The sequence below is a fragment of the Saccoglossus kowalevskii genome, chromosome 10 (genome assembly GCF_978046115.1).
Source record: "Saccoglossus kowalevskii chromosome 10, keSacKowa6.1, whole genome shotgun sequence".
NCBI lineage: Eukaryota > Metazoa > Hemichordata > Enteropneusta > Harrimaniidae > Saccoglossus > Saccoglossus kowalevskii.
The window spans coordinates 10,212,403-10,227,146 of NC_140650.1; the positions used below are offsets into that span (position 1 = coordinate 10,212,403).

The 14,744-nt window shown below is 36.6% G+C and overlaps 1 protein-coding gene across 1 annotated transcript; it reads right to left on the reverse strand.

The window, feature by feature from the left end:
* Positions 1 to 2,559: 2,559 nt before the first annotated feature.
* On the reverse strand, positions 2,560 to 4,854 carry LOC100371157 (alpha-tocopherol transfer protein-like). The gene is made up of 4 exons (XM_002735697.3): positions 4,361 to 4,854; positions 4,004 to 4,200; positions 3,359 to 3,469; positions 2,560 to 2,954 (listed from the first exon to the last, which is right to left on the reverse strand). Exons 1-4 carry the CDS (start codon positions 4,731 to 4,733, stop codon positions 2,718 to 2,720), a joined length of 918 nt encoding a protein of 305 aa, XP_002735743.1. The 5' UTR covers positions 4,734 to 4,854; the 3' UTR covers positions 2,560 to 2,717.
* Positions 4,855 to 14,744: the final 9,890 nt, after the last annotated feature.

Here is a 14,744-nt window from a genome sequence, read left to right on the forward strand (position 1 = left end):
TTGTTGTTTTCGAATGTCTGAAGAACAACAGGTTGTATGAATCACGATGCATGACATCGATTTCATCCACCATATAAAAAACAGTAACAAAAAACGAATACCAAATCAATGGTTGACATTTTAAACTTTGAGTGACGAATATGCAAATGAAGGATGTACCGTACGTTCAGACGTGGTGTGACAAACTTTTGTAGCGAAGCACTGAAAGGTGAACACACTTTTACATAATCGCTGTCAGTCATTATTCTATTCGTTCTTAGCTGGTCCAATACCACCTAGCCCTGTGTTTAGTTTTCACATGCATATGAGTAACGGCAAGTGTTTAGGTAACATTCACAGTTGTTTTTGTATGCATATTAGTAACACCCATATCTCCCGTTTCATGTTTGTTACATTCATATCTTTTCATATGCATCTTAGTGCTAATGTTAATGATATCAATATTTCGTTTTACCCCATATATCACGACAGTTTAGTATCATAATGCAGAATTATTTCCCATTTCTCCGTAGTATGTAATAAAAAAAAACGTAATCGAATTGGTTCATGCAAGCTTATTGAACTTTTTACATCATGGTTGACTATCACAAAGTTCGCCAATGCATCCTTGCAATCGTGAATATAGTGAACGCTCCAAAAAATACTACATTTCTTAAATGCATTATGTTAACTAGCGATAAACGGTGTTCATTAGTTGTATTTAATAATTGTAGTAATGTAGTTTGAAGTGTGTCTGTCCTAATTCTTTATACAACGGGGAAATAGTTACAAATTACATTTCGTACTTTCTAGCTCAGTGTCGGTGAGCATGTATAGAAACATATATTACAGAGTTCAGTGCCGGTAGAATGTTCACAAGTACGCTTACGGGTGATACATTTGACCAACGTGACCCTTCTATAAAACTCAATGTATATATCAACTTGTCACTGATTCGAAAAAAAAACGAGGAAAATATTGGTCTTCGATAAATCAATAATTTATTAGAACAAAATAAACAAAATCAACCAGAATTCAAATACATGGCCACCAATAAAAACGTAAATCAGGAAGCCATAGAAACTTTGAAACATAAAAGAAACAAACAATAAAACTGAAACGAAATTCTTGAAACTAATTTGAACGGTATTTCAGTGATAATTTCAGTTCTTGGAATTATATTCTTAGTTGTATTTTGGTAAAAATGTCCCCCACATCTTGCCTCATATATTTGTTCTAACTGATAATGATAATGATATTATAAGTTATTGTTGTCTTCGACTGTCCGCTATAGCAACATGGTAACCATGCATCAATCTTAAAGTGATAATTTGTTTTTCACCCCCGTGGTAAAATAGAATAATCTAAACCCACGTGTTCACGATTTTCAGCTGGTTTCACTTCCCATTCATGTGCAAGTCAATCATTGGCCGAGTTTTTTTCCCATGATATATTGGTTTGTAGAAGGCGAAGTTTAATCCAACAAGTGGAGGACTGCCCCCTGATATCCAGTACCAGATAATCCTGAATTAAACCCATATACCGAGAACTGGCTATACAAGCAGCACATTTTGATGAAACACGGTACACATGTGCTCTGGTATGATCAATCTGATTAAAATAAGATCCTGGTTGGCTTAATTTTTTTATATAATTACTATAATTATTATATATTTTTTATTATCCGCAGCAGTACATATAAGTGGTCAGCCATTTTTTTCATCTGGAGTTCTACGCTTGCGCAAAACATGAGTTTAACCGCTTTGTAAGACGCTCTGTGATTGGCTGAGTAAATTGACTGGTTCTGGAACGAGAGTTCCTATGCGGATTGTTCAGATCCCGGTGGCTTTCACGAACAAAACCATTCTTGCAGCAAAATAATTGCAACGTTAAAAAATAATTAAAATAAATAATAATTATAGTAAATAATTAAAATAAATAATAATTATAGTAATTATATAAAAAAAAATTAAGCCAACCAGGATCTTATTTTAATCAGATTGTGGTATGATTACTGTTGTGTTTTAAGCTGTGCGTATTAATTACCAAAGTTGCTAATACTTTTTAGGGTATACTATATGAAGAACATATGAAGTAATAAATCTAGAATCATATTTATTAATTGAGATTTACATTTAACAAAAAATCTATACAAATGTATTCTCAAAACTAGTAAAATTTACTAGATGATATGATCCGCCTGTTTTGATATTTCTCGCTGTACACATGACTCAGTGGACGGTGTTTTCAACCCATTGCTGCTAGCTTGTGCTGATCGCACCCAAACAAAATTGCATGGCATACAGTTAAATAAGTTCACATTGTATTAATCATGGCTAAATATATTGAACATTTGGTAGGGATTCATTGCAGCTCTACACAGCAGAGCCTCTTCCCAGCGTTGTAAACATCCAACGTAGTTAAAAGGCGGCAGTCGTCGTGCACAACTTGTTCGATATGGGACTCATAGCGACGTGTACAACGCGTGTAAAATACATTGTTCATTTACATGAAATTCGAACATGCGCTGCGCGACGACCACCGCGCTTTAAATAAATTGAACAGATTTGTACACGCCAGTTTATGAATGCTAGTTTGAACTGTAATCATATCTGCTATACATAATAGACATATGAATAAATGTCACGAACAAAATATAATACATGTACAAATGTATCGTTAATGTAAGCCGAGGGTCACTGATGTTAATGTACTTTGTTTCCATTTAATTGCTTTATCTATATTCCGTTTACACGAGCCACGCTTTCTTCGCTGTTAACGTATTTATTTTTCGTCTTCTTCAGTCCATAGTCCATCATAGCAGCAAACATGTCCTCTTTGCTATGTAATAAATCTGCCCACCTATTGGCAAAGTCATCAAGTGACTTTTCAACAGAGCCGCCATATTCACCTGGCAGGAGCGATGATGATACTTTGCTGTGCAGTTTACTCAGATCATCGCCATGGATAAAAAACTGTGAATGTCAAAGGTTATACGTAACTATTTCACAAATATACAGGTAACTATAATCCAGTACAATTTTATATGTCAACGTCGAGAATTATTCTTACTGACCTGAGAAACTTTTGCGATAACCTATTTGATGGGGGTTAAAGCATGGGAATCGTCACCTGGGCATGCGTGTGATTGTTGACAAACAAGAGTCTACCCATGAGTCTTTGCGTATTTAGCGTATGTTGTTATGCGCGTGCGCATGTGACGACTCTCCCGCTTTAATACAAATATAATAACTTGTGCATTGTAGTGCATTCTACCCGTTATGACAGGTGTCGGATGAACCGGACTTAGCGAACAAAACTAACGACAATCAACATATGTTACGTATCCTGAAGTTTCTATAAATATATTACTACTTACCCTTTTTCTAATCTTTTCTTTAAGAAACGGTTTTAAGATGGCATACATACCATCAAAAAATCCGGATTCATTGAGTACATTGATGCTACCAACTCTTTGTGGAAACGTGTCCTACAAGAAGAAACACAGCAGACATAAACAGAGTGTATTGTATTTATTGCCGGCGTTGAGATGTGCTAAAACTGTAACGCAAGGGTTGCCTGTAATCCCAGGTGGACATTTTTGGGAAATAATAAATGATTATTTCAGTGGCTGCAACTTAATACTGCATCTGCAAATCCGATTTACATCATTTCTAATTTAATTTCTTTCACTTAGCATAGTAACGCTTATATTATAATTATAAAACCAACAAATGTGTATTTACATATATCAACCGTTTTGGATGATAAATTGATCAGCTGGATATGATATGATATAGTATGTTTGCTCAGGTCTCAGTTACTATAAAACACACATCCACGTTTTAAAAAATAGGTCATCGCAATACTGTTTACGATAGTTTTACGTTTCTGTGTAATTCAACAGAGTTCATTTGGTTCCACGGTAGATGTTATATTCGAAGCATACTTAGTAACTGGTATCTTAGCCTGGTATTTCTAACCCCTAATTTACCCCAACGTGTTTTAACATGATACAACTTACGGAACTCATTAACGGTGCTACTTTCATAGCTAAACGAGGTCCAAATTGCGTAATATGTCTCATACCAATCCCGCCCATGTCAAGAATCAGTACGACTCCATTTATTTGGGTTTCTTCGTCCATCATATTGATATCACCTGCCATGACGCTAACTTTCATCAACTCCCATACCGTAGAGTTCTTGGGATTCCACTTACCTACAATGCAAGTCTGGTGTCAACACAATATTATACCTACACTGATATCTAGCGACAAATACGTATAATCGGTTGTCTTTTTAAAGTATCGTACGGAATTAATAAATATCAAAACTTTGTTTGTACAGAGTCATACGTTTGCTGACGACTAGCGTATTACCTGGACGAGATATACTTATAAGGCGTCCTTCTGAATCTCGAGTTGAGAGAGAGAAGAATACCCCGTCTTGTATTAGTTCTTTTGCAGTAGATGGCCTATAGTCGCTGAACACCTCCTTCATTTCCACCCTCACACGACACCAATTCTCTAACAGTTTGAATGATCGGTCAATGTCAAATTTTCGAGCTCGCAAAAATCCAAGAAGGAATACTGCGTCCGTTGGGCAATTCATATGAGGACGTGCTTGGATCATCTCAAATAGCTTCTTCAGACCATCTTTGCGTGTTTCGGCAGTTTCGTTTAATTCTCTCCTCGCTTTCTCCTGAAGTTCCTTGCTTAATGTACATATGTATTCGGGTGGCGCGGCAGCCATTTTGACGACAGTCTAAAAATGACACTGACAAGGAGGAGTCGTTTAAACATAAACTACACAAAGAAACTAACTAAAACTCGTGACACTCACGGCGTGACCCGCCCTGACCCAATAAATTACATACCGTGATGTTCCGACCCTACTCTCATAGACCGTATGTAGCTCAGTCAGTTAGTGTGTCGTTCCAAATTTTTCGATACTCATATAAGTTGAAACAGTGTTCCTGTATGCCGAGTTCTCAAGAACTAATTACTAAGTTGACACCAAAGGTCAACAAAAAATTAATAATTGACATGCGGTGTTATCCTGTACCTATCCAAATATTAGGAGGCATTCAAGGCGGGTCAGTGATATTACAACAGACTGCAATGTCAAGGAAAAGGACATAACAATTAATAAAATCACTCATGAAATGAACATGTAACCATTATGAACAGACGAAAAGACACGTGAGAAGAGCAGATGTGCCGATATGATGAACAGATAGTAGGAAGGGCAAGGTAGCTACACATTGCACCCTTTTGGCCTGAATCCAGAATAGAATAGAATAGAATAGAATAGAATAGAATAGAATAGAATAGAATAGAATAGAATAGAATTATATAGTAAACGTTTCCTTCTCTCTTTAATGGATTATAATTTCATAATACTATTTGACAAATCTCTGAGTAATTTAGAATAAAATGAGAAAGATTTAATACTTACAGATTTACCGGATTTGAAATATTTGGCGCATGAAGAAGTCTGGTCCAATATTAAAGAAATATGTATTTAAAATGTCCAAGCCGAGCTGTCAATGACAATAGCGTCTATTTAATCTGACACACGAGGATATAATCGCAATGAATTGTGGGTAGTAGACTGAGTCACCGAACCCCTTTGTTGGGCTTGACGGCGTCTGTAATTTATATTGATAATTGTGTGCCGTTATCTCTGTCACTCCCAAGGTTTATTATGTAAAGAGGAGCTTAGAACTTGTGTTCTACCTACTATAAAATACTCCACCAATGCCTAGAATTTATGCTATGTTCTTACTATACAGCACTCCACTAATGCCTAGAATTTATGCAGTGTCAAACCTACTGTACAGCGCTCATGTAATGCCTGGAATCTATGCTGTGTTCCACCGACTGTACAGCACTCCACTAATGCCTAGAATTTTTGCAATGTTCCGCCTACTATATAGAACCCCACCGACGCCTGGAATCTATACTGTGTTCCACCTACTATTCAGCACCCTCCCAATAGAATATTTAATCATCACAATCTACAGTTTTCCTCCTGTTATACATCACTTTAATAACGCTAAAACTTTGTGCAGTGTCATCTACTATTCAGCACTCCACTAACGCCTAGAATCTGTGCAGTGTTCGACCTAATAAACAGCAATTGTAATAGACATAAATCAGCAACTTTAAATTGACATAAATCTGATTGGCTGTTTGAGGTCATCATTAACGTAGTCATTGTAAATCATTCCCTGCGTGTCGATACTTATGGAAATAAACATATGCTCAACATATTTCGAGACACGTCCAATATTCATAATTGGGTTGTAGTGTGAGTCACATACGTTGCGTGGCACGTGTTCGAATATAGTGTATAAATACACCATGTAAACATACGCCTCGTTCCATGTCAAACGTGACGCTGGCAACGACTTTCTTCGGACTGATGTCTGTTTATATAGAAACCAAGTCACTGCACGATGTAGAAATGGTATTGGGCGACACAATATTCAACTCAACCAATTATTCACAGTGTGTATTGGAAACATATCCTGCATCGAAATATACTCACTGACATATTCTAAACATTCTCAATACATCTTAAACCCATATAACATATAACAAACCCAATGATCTCTAAGACAAACATAACTACGAAGATTGAATAGGCGTGGTGTGATACAAGGCACATCAAATTATTGACCCGGAATGTATGTATCAGTTGCCGGGCAAGTGGTTAGGGTCGCCTTGGGTAAACTCATATTTCGCACTTGCTGTTTAATATGCCAACCTCATTCGCATTCGTGATATTTGTTTGTGAAGCCCTTGACGTAATCAATTGGTTATACATAAATATATATACGTTTCTATGTAATGTAGTCTGAGAGTGTATGTTGTGCCATAAACAATGAAATACATGTGTTGTTGTATGACGTCATATATATATTGGAAGTTATGTGTTTACCTAATGTTTTTTTGAAAAGCAATATATAGCGTATGGTTCAAATAGGCACAGCGATGGGGCTGTAAGGGGCCAGGGCGGCGAAAAAAATGCCTTATTCAATACTAACTTTGGTGATTCTATTATTTAATAATCAGAACATGTAACATGGGTCTAAAAATGATATCTTCAATCTGATAAAAATCTATTAAAACATTTATTTTAATGGAAAACTGGCGGCGATACGATATATACACATCAAAACTCCGCGTTTGTTCATTATGGGTATCACACTACATGTATAACTGGTTAAAGCATAACAATCTCCCTGTGCATTTATTTTCAAAATTATTTATCGCATTTCCTTCTAAATAAAACGCGTATACGCACTTAGTGTCGCTCTGTTCTGTACGTACATGATGAACGTGCTCGTTCCCTCATTCATAACGCCCCCCTGGTTCTTGTAATTATTTTTATCCGATTTTGAATTGTATTTCGGATTAGGCATTGACCAATCACATCACGCAAATTTAAGCAAATGTATTAAGTGATAATAGTCTACGTCTACTTGTTTGTTTATTCAAATCCCTAAAATTGTGTCTATTGTAAAACACTTCGACCAACAACCGGTTCATCGTCCGAATCGCACGGTTTCGCTAACGCCGGTCATTCATAACCGGTCGGATCGTGTTAAGAAAAGCTGTATTTCACTGCAGTTAAATTGAGTCATTTGATTGGGCGTGCCAAGGAACTGGCGCCACCAATCAGCTTTTCTGTATCATAAATGTGACGGCCGGGGGGGGGGGGGGTCACCACAGATTAAAACAATGGCGGTAGGTAGGCTTTGCGCTGATTTATCTGGAGTCGAGAACAGAAGGCCGCTGACACATTTCCAAAATCTTATATTCTAACGTTGAATGAAGACGATGGGATGTCTAAATATTTGTGCAAACCGTGTTTTAGTAAACTGACAAAACTGTCGAAACTGATAATATATCGACTTGCCTGACCCGGTCTTCGTTGCAAACATATCAATTCCCTCAGATGCAGCATTAAGGGCTTTCTTTTGATGGTCAGTAAGCTCGTTCACCGAGAAAAATCTAGCAACACGTTAATTTCTATATATTCCACCATTTTAATTTTACTAGGGGAAGAATCACACGTGAGGGCGCCCTTCTTTCAACGGTGTGTATTTTGTATCATTACCGATTACGTGTTGGAAGTAGCATCCAGTCCACGGCTAGAGAATTTCTTGAAGACGTAAATCTGTCCCATATCCGGTATGCGCAGCTTTACTGGTGTTTTCTATAGAGGTATTAATTAAATCATCAAGGACCCTTCTGCATTTTCCTCCGGATGGAGAGCCAGGGCGAACTTTTCTATTGTATCCATTTTGGGTCGGCGTTTTAGCCATTGTTATTAACGAGTACGACATCATCACCCTATAATCATGGTTGTCGTGAGAACTGCAAACAGTATTACACCAAACCCGTAATACGTGTCAACGCTAAACTGCACCACCAAACAAACTAAACTACACTAAGATAATATACTCACATGTCAACATTTTTGACAGAAAAATAATATCGCCAATATTCAAGAAAGTAACGGAATTTCCGTGAAGATAGCACAAGCGTTTTCAACAGCCGTGTTTACATCGCCATCTTTAAAGTGACCTGACTCATAGGTCACGTGACACCTGATTGTGAAAATTCGTGGTATATGAATACTAATTAGAAAGGTTTGCATGCCAAGAAAAAGCTTAAAAGTGAACGCACAATCACACTGTAGTAAACATGTCGTATCTAACCACAGGGAGTCCAGGAACTATAATCAACTGTAGTACGCAGTCTCTATGAGCGGGGGGGGGTATCGGCTGGTATCTAGTGTAAGAAATAGACAAGGGATGAAAGCTCCAGCCAGCTCACATGTTTTAAACTCAAAAAACAGACGAATAGAATGAAAAATAAAATCTAAAAAAAATACCAGGTTGAAGAATATTAGTTGCTCCATCAAATTTCGCCAAAGCCTTACCTACATTTTACCGATATCTGCAGAATAAATCAAGAAAACTACACAAATTGACTCCATTTAGGAATTCCTAACGGTTTGCCCGAACGCACGGCACAGTTGGAGGCGTGGTCTGTTCTGTATTTTGTCAACAACCAGTTGAGCAAGGCTAACCGAGCCGTGACCTCGATGTGGTTCGTAACCAGTCTTGTGATTGAGACTGCGTACTACAGTTGATATATAGTTCCTGGGCTCCCTGTGGTCTATATACATGTACATTCATTGTGATTTTCAGAGCGTTCGGTGTCTTGCATAACACGAAAACCATTTATTGATTTCCGTATACGCCAAAAACATCGATCATAAACCGTGGTTCAAAAATGCTATTAACAACATTTTTTATTAAAACACTTGAAACCATGCACAAGCTACACATATATTGTAATCAAACCATAATATTTTGTTTTATTTGCCCTAAAATCAACAAACTTTTTGTAGTAATGAATTATTCATACATTTAAATGAGACGCAACCAATCGCGTCATGCAACATACTGCCGGAATTTTACAAAGTAATATGTCGTTTCTATCGTGAGTTCTGATTGGGTGATGCAAATGAGCCAATTGAATCTTATAATCGTTTGAGGGCGTGCGACATACGGTGAATCGTGGTGTTGCCAGGCTTCGCCTCAGGCTGAATAAATGGTCCTGGGATGGCGAAGATGCAACCGGTTTGGCGCTACTATAGTTTCTTTCCGGAGTGAGTTCTACGCATCTATTGCGTTCAAAATTGTCCCCTTTCAAATTGCGGTAGGTAACTTAGCACTGGTAAAAATATTAAAAACATTGTGCGCAATTTTTAGCAATAGTACGAGAGTAAATCTCGACGTGCCTCTGCATTCTTCTTGAATTTTGTAAATTGCTGAGACCTCAATAAAGAAAAAAAAAGAACTTTGATAAAAAATATGTCCCTAAAACACGTTGACCTGTCTTTGAATTACATTGTCCAGCTCGTAACGATAGAATCAGTCGACTTAGAACTATTATGTTAGCTTTCGAAAAGCTCGTGAATATTTATTTATGCAAATGCGATGATCTTTCAGCCAATTGTGGCATGTACCTCCTCTGTAATGTTCCATGCTCGAAGTTTTTTTAGGCATACTAGCAACATATGTTATGATAATGATTTGTATTTGTATGCTTTTATGAAAATACGACGCGTCAGTCGCTTTCACAACCATACCTGCACGCATTGTTATACAACTGACATCGAAAACAATTTACTGTACGGAATGTTCGGATGTGTTGTGGACGTGTTCGGATGTGTTCTGATGTGTTCGTATGTATTATGGGCGTTTTCGAATGTCTGCTTTCGTCGAATCAGCTTGCGTGCGGTATTCTCGTTATAACCTCAACCTATGCCCTCATATTGAATTCCTATATGTAGGTTAATCATAATAAGCTTAATTGGCGAATAAGTGACAAATATATGTAATTCTAAAATGAAAATAAATAAATACAATTTTTACTAAATACTACTTGTAGTGTATATTTGGTTATCGTGATCCTAAATAGTCATTCCATATGGCTAGACGTTACGGTCACTAGTTTCTTTTAGGTAGCACATATAAATGTACTAGTATAATGTTTTGCAAATATACTAGTACATCCTTTCAGTGTGTGCTGCCCTCAACGGTTATTTGTAACAATATGATTTTACATGTATTTGTGTCTTTTGTGCGACTCTCGTGTGTCAAGGTTTTGCAGTGTGTGTGTGTGTGTGTGTGTGTGTGTGTGTGTGTGTGTGTATTAAACTGATAGTAAGAACCATCGCATTGCAGACGGAGAGTAGCATTATTCAACAAATAAAGTTTAATATAGTACATGTAATTTTAGGTATTTTAAATGATGACAATCTAATTTTGAACCACTTCATTTTACTGTTCAAAAAGTATACCTATAGTTGTAGAAGATGTGCTACAGTTCCTTCTGCAAATGCGTTTAAATCACTAGTCCGTGAAAATAAGAAAATAGAGTTGGAAATAGCCCTATATAAAGGAAAGGAAACAATATCACTAAGGTAAATGGGAGCTCTCAAATGATTGGTTGGTTTAATACAAGAAATTCATTTTTTGTCTCACCACTGTATACCAGTCGTAGTTTTCGTGTACTTTTCTTTTTGTCATTATTTGCTTTGTTTCTTTTTCTTTATTGGGCAATAAAACAAAATGTTATTATCAGTCATGTTACAAACATTTCTGATTAATGTAATGAGTAGATTCAGAATTAATGTGATAATCGGTCATTAACGTTATTTGGAAACCATTATGATATAGACCGGAATTTATAAACACACGAGTGTAGTAGTGCATTCAACACAATGACACAATGCATCAGAAGGGATGCGGCTACTCTCAGATTGTAGATTCCCCCTGTACCGCTGCCACTGACTATTGACTGATTAAACTGCCCATGTTGAGTGCCTAGCTGCCATAACGAGTCAGAATCTCTATATCATCTTTTAAAACCTTTGTACCTTTATACATATAATTGTAGAACGGAAGCACTTAGGCGCCCTGGCTAATATTATATGGTCATTTATTGTCACTAGCCCTAATTTGGGTCGTATATTATGCAGTATTATAAGCATGTAGTTTATAAATATATCGTCTATATTATTTATTCCCAGAAGTTTGGCGAGCTGGTAATCTCGTAATCATGTCCAGTGACTTGCAGTCATTGACCGATGACGTGTACACGGCAACGAATTGTAAATTTGCATAGAAATAGATTCAGTGAGTGATAACGATGGGGTGAGTCGGTTAGTAATACAATTGAACTATATGTGAGGAACCTGCGTTCTTTGAGTCAATTCACTCAGTGTCTTAAAGTTTAAGTGTAGCCTGTCAAGGAAGCTGAGCTCCCAAATCCCGCGAAGTTCACGCATCTAACCTCATCAGCAACATGGACCTCTTGGCCGTGAACTGCCAAAGTACACTGAACATTGAAAATGTTGCAATACAGGTGTATATTCGGATGCACTCTGAATATAATAAAATACGGATGAACGTGTTTACGTTAAATGTTGGACAGTGAATGACCGCCAGAGAACTATCAGTGAAGATATTTTTTATGTTTTTTGACCGGGTTTTATGTTCGATTTTTGTAATAAAGATTTTTAATACAGTATATGTTTTTTGGACAGTGAACCCCGGGCAATGAACTGTCAGCGAAGATATTTTTTCTGTGTTTTTACCGGGTTTTGTGTCCGATTTTTGTGATAAAGATTTTAATATGCGTTTTTGTCACGGTTTTCAAATCAAATATTGTACAAAGGCAACACATATAGTTCATCAAACATCACTGTAAATAGGGGGATTTTGCTACAATTTCCGACCAAATCAGGCAGTGTTTTACTGCCGGATAAACTAGATAATCAACAGTGTTACTTGGTTGTAAAATAACCCTCAATAAATTCGGCACCTGCATTTGATAAACATTCAACCATAGCTACCGATATAAAACACAGATAATGATCGTCCATTAACACCTACTCAACGGCCGGTCATTGACACATGCTACATTCACGTTATGGGATCTCGGCATGAAAATTATAATCCTTTGTGTTTACAGAAGGATTACAGCAGCTACGTTCACGTTAGTCGGGACCTACTTTGGACCCACTCGGCTCGTGCCGAAATCACGCCCTCATTCTTCGATCTGTTATTTGACCGAAACATGGAAATATATACGCATATAATGATAATAATTGCTATTTCGAAATTATATTCATTTGCTGTTATGGTATATTTATTACGAGTCATCGTGTACAAGGACTGCAAAGAAGATTCGAAAAAACAATTATTGTTTGCAGCAGTACATAACTATTTGTCGCTGGCAATGGTTGCATTCATTTCATTCATTACTACAGCATACGACCATACCCAGCTGCACTTCTCTCCATCGTCAAGTCATAAGAATAAAATAAATCTCTATATCTTCTTTTACAATCACCATGCACCGAGGGCGTGATTTTGTTTCGTTCGTGAATACAAACGTACCATGATCATCACACCGCATTATTATTATTATTATTATTATTATTATTATTATTATTATTATTATTATTATTATTATTATTATTATTATTATTATTATTATTATTTCATTATTGCTACTTCGTTTTATATTTACTTAAAGAATTATGCTGTACAGACTAAGAGCTGAGTTACTTGTCACCAATCTTCTTCCACTACTCAGTGTTGAATCTTTTCACGTATCAGAAATAATCACTGCAATTTTATCGTAGACATCTACCCTTTAGAAAACCCATATCTGTGTTAATTTTACCCATAGAAGATTTTAATTTTTAAATGGAACATTTATTAAAAGACACATTGTCGTTATACATAAATCGATAAAATACAGGTGAGCATCACTTCTAAATTAACATTCAGATAAATTCATTTTAAAAATTGTGAGTATATTGTTAATGACTTACATAATGCACTAAGTATAGCAACTGTTGAATTTGGAAAAATCCTTATAATGTTTGTACTTATATGATACATCTTGCATAAATTAGCTGTTCACCATCATATCTAACAATGGCTTCATTGATGTACCACCTGTCTGTAAAACATTCTAGATCTGTATTTCCGTTGCTCAACTAGTAGTTGTATTTTCTATCAATCCTTGAACAAAACCCATATTTTACCCATAGAATAAGAGAAGAAATACATACAAACTAACAATGACAAATCTCGCCCCGTACATACAGACAAAGGGCGTTGCTATATCGTTTATAACGCGCATTATTTTATATAAAACTTGAATCAACTCATCGCGTAATACCGCAGATTCGATTGAAGGTACTGTGCCAACACGTGCATTCAACCAAGGTGGGGGGGGGGGGCAATACATAGAACTTGCCTAATGGGGACGTACCTCTGAAATGAGACTCGTTTTTTTGATTTTAGGTATAAGTATCGGTCTTATTTCTAGTCAAGATAGATATAAATATCGGTATCAGTTATGTTTCTATGGTCAAAATACATATTTTAATAAATCAATATACAAGGCAACTGTTGGCTTACATGTGCTTTTATTAGAGATGCTCTTTTAATAGAGAAAATACGGTAACTGTTTTTATTTGGAATAAACGGTGATGACAGAAATGGTACTTTGCTATAAATATGGGTATAGATTTTGCAACTATCCAGCTATAAAAATGGTCACACTTTTGAGCACTCAGGGGCACCTCCCTACCCAGCTATGTATCAACTGCCCTCCGGGCATTCAATGTAATAAGTATTCAAAATATACCCCCTCACCCACTATGACAAGATGTTGAGCCAAAGTGGGCGTTTAATACAACTGTAAACGCATATTAACGTCCTGCTTATTTAGTGGTTGTCTTTACACGTGTATAATATTAAACAATGTCTTCGAAGGTTATCTGCGGTTATCTATGGCAAGAGTCATCGGCCTACATAGAAGAGAATGCAAATCTGGTTATTGCCCATGGAAGAAACCAATCACGACGCAACAGCTGAAGAGGGGCAAGAACTATAATAATGATAATAATAATAATAATATTTAATAATTCACTTCCTCTCAATACCTGTGACGTCGTCGTATCGTATGATTTAAGTTTGCGTGTTTTGTTATATGAAATACACTGCAATGTATTAGAACTATCACACATTAATACATGGAGCACCTCTGGACACCCCGGCCGTACAACGAGTATCTGAAATACACACTACCGAACGTGACCCTTTCCGCCACGTGAATGATTTGAGCAGAGAAATAACATACCTGCATACAAAAG

Bases quoted from the DNA above. Each gene is read 5' to 3' on its own strand.
- LOC100371157 (XM_002735697.3), bottom strand. From the start codon at position 4,733: ATGGCTGCCGCGCCACCCGAATACATATGTACATTAAGCAAGGAACTT. The intron at 3,470-4,003 runs GTAAGTTGTATC...TTCTTCTTGTAG, and splicing joins TAGCACCGTTAATGAGTTCC to GACACGTTTCCACAAAGAGT. The intron at 2,955-3,358 runs GTAAGTAGTAAT...TGACATTCACAG, and splicing joins AAGAAAAGATTAGAAAAAGG to TTTTTTATCCATGGCGATGA.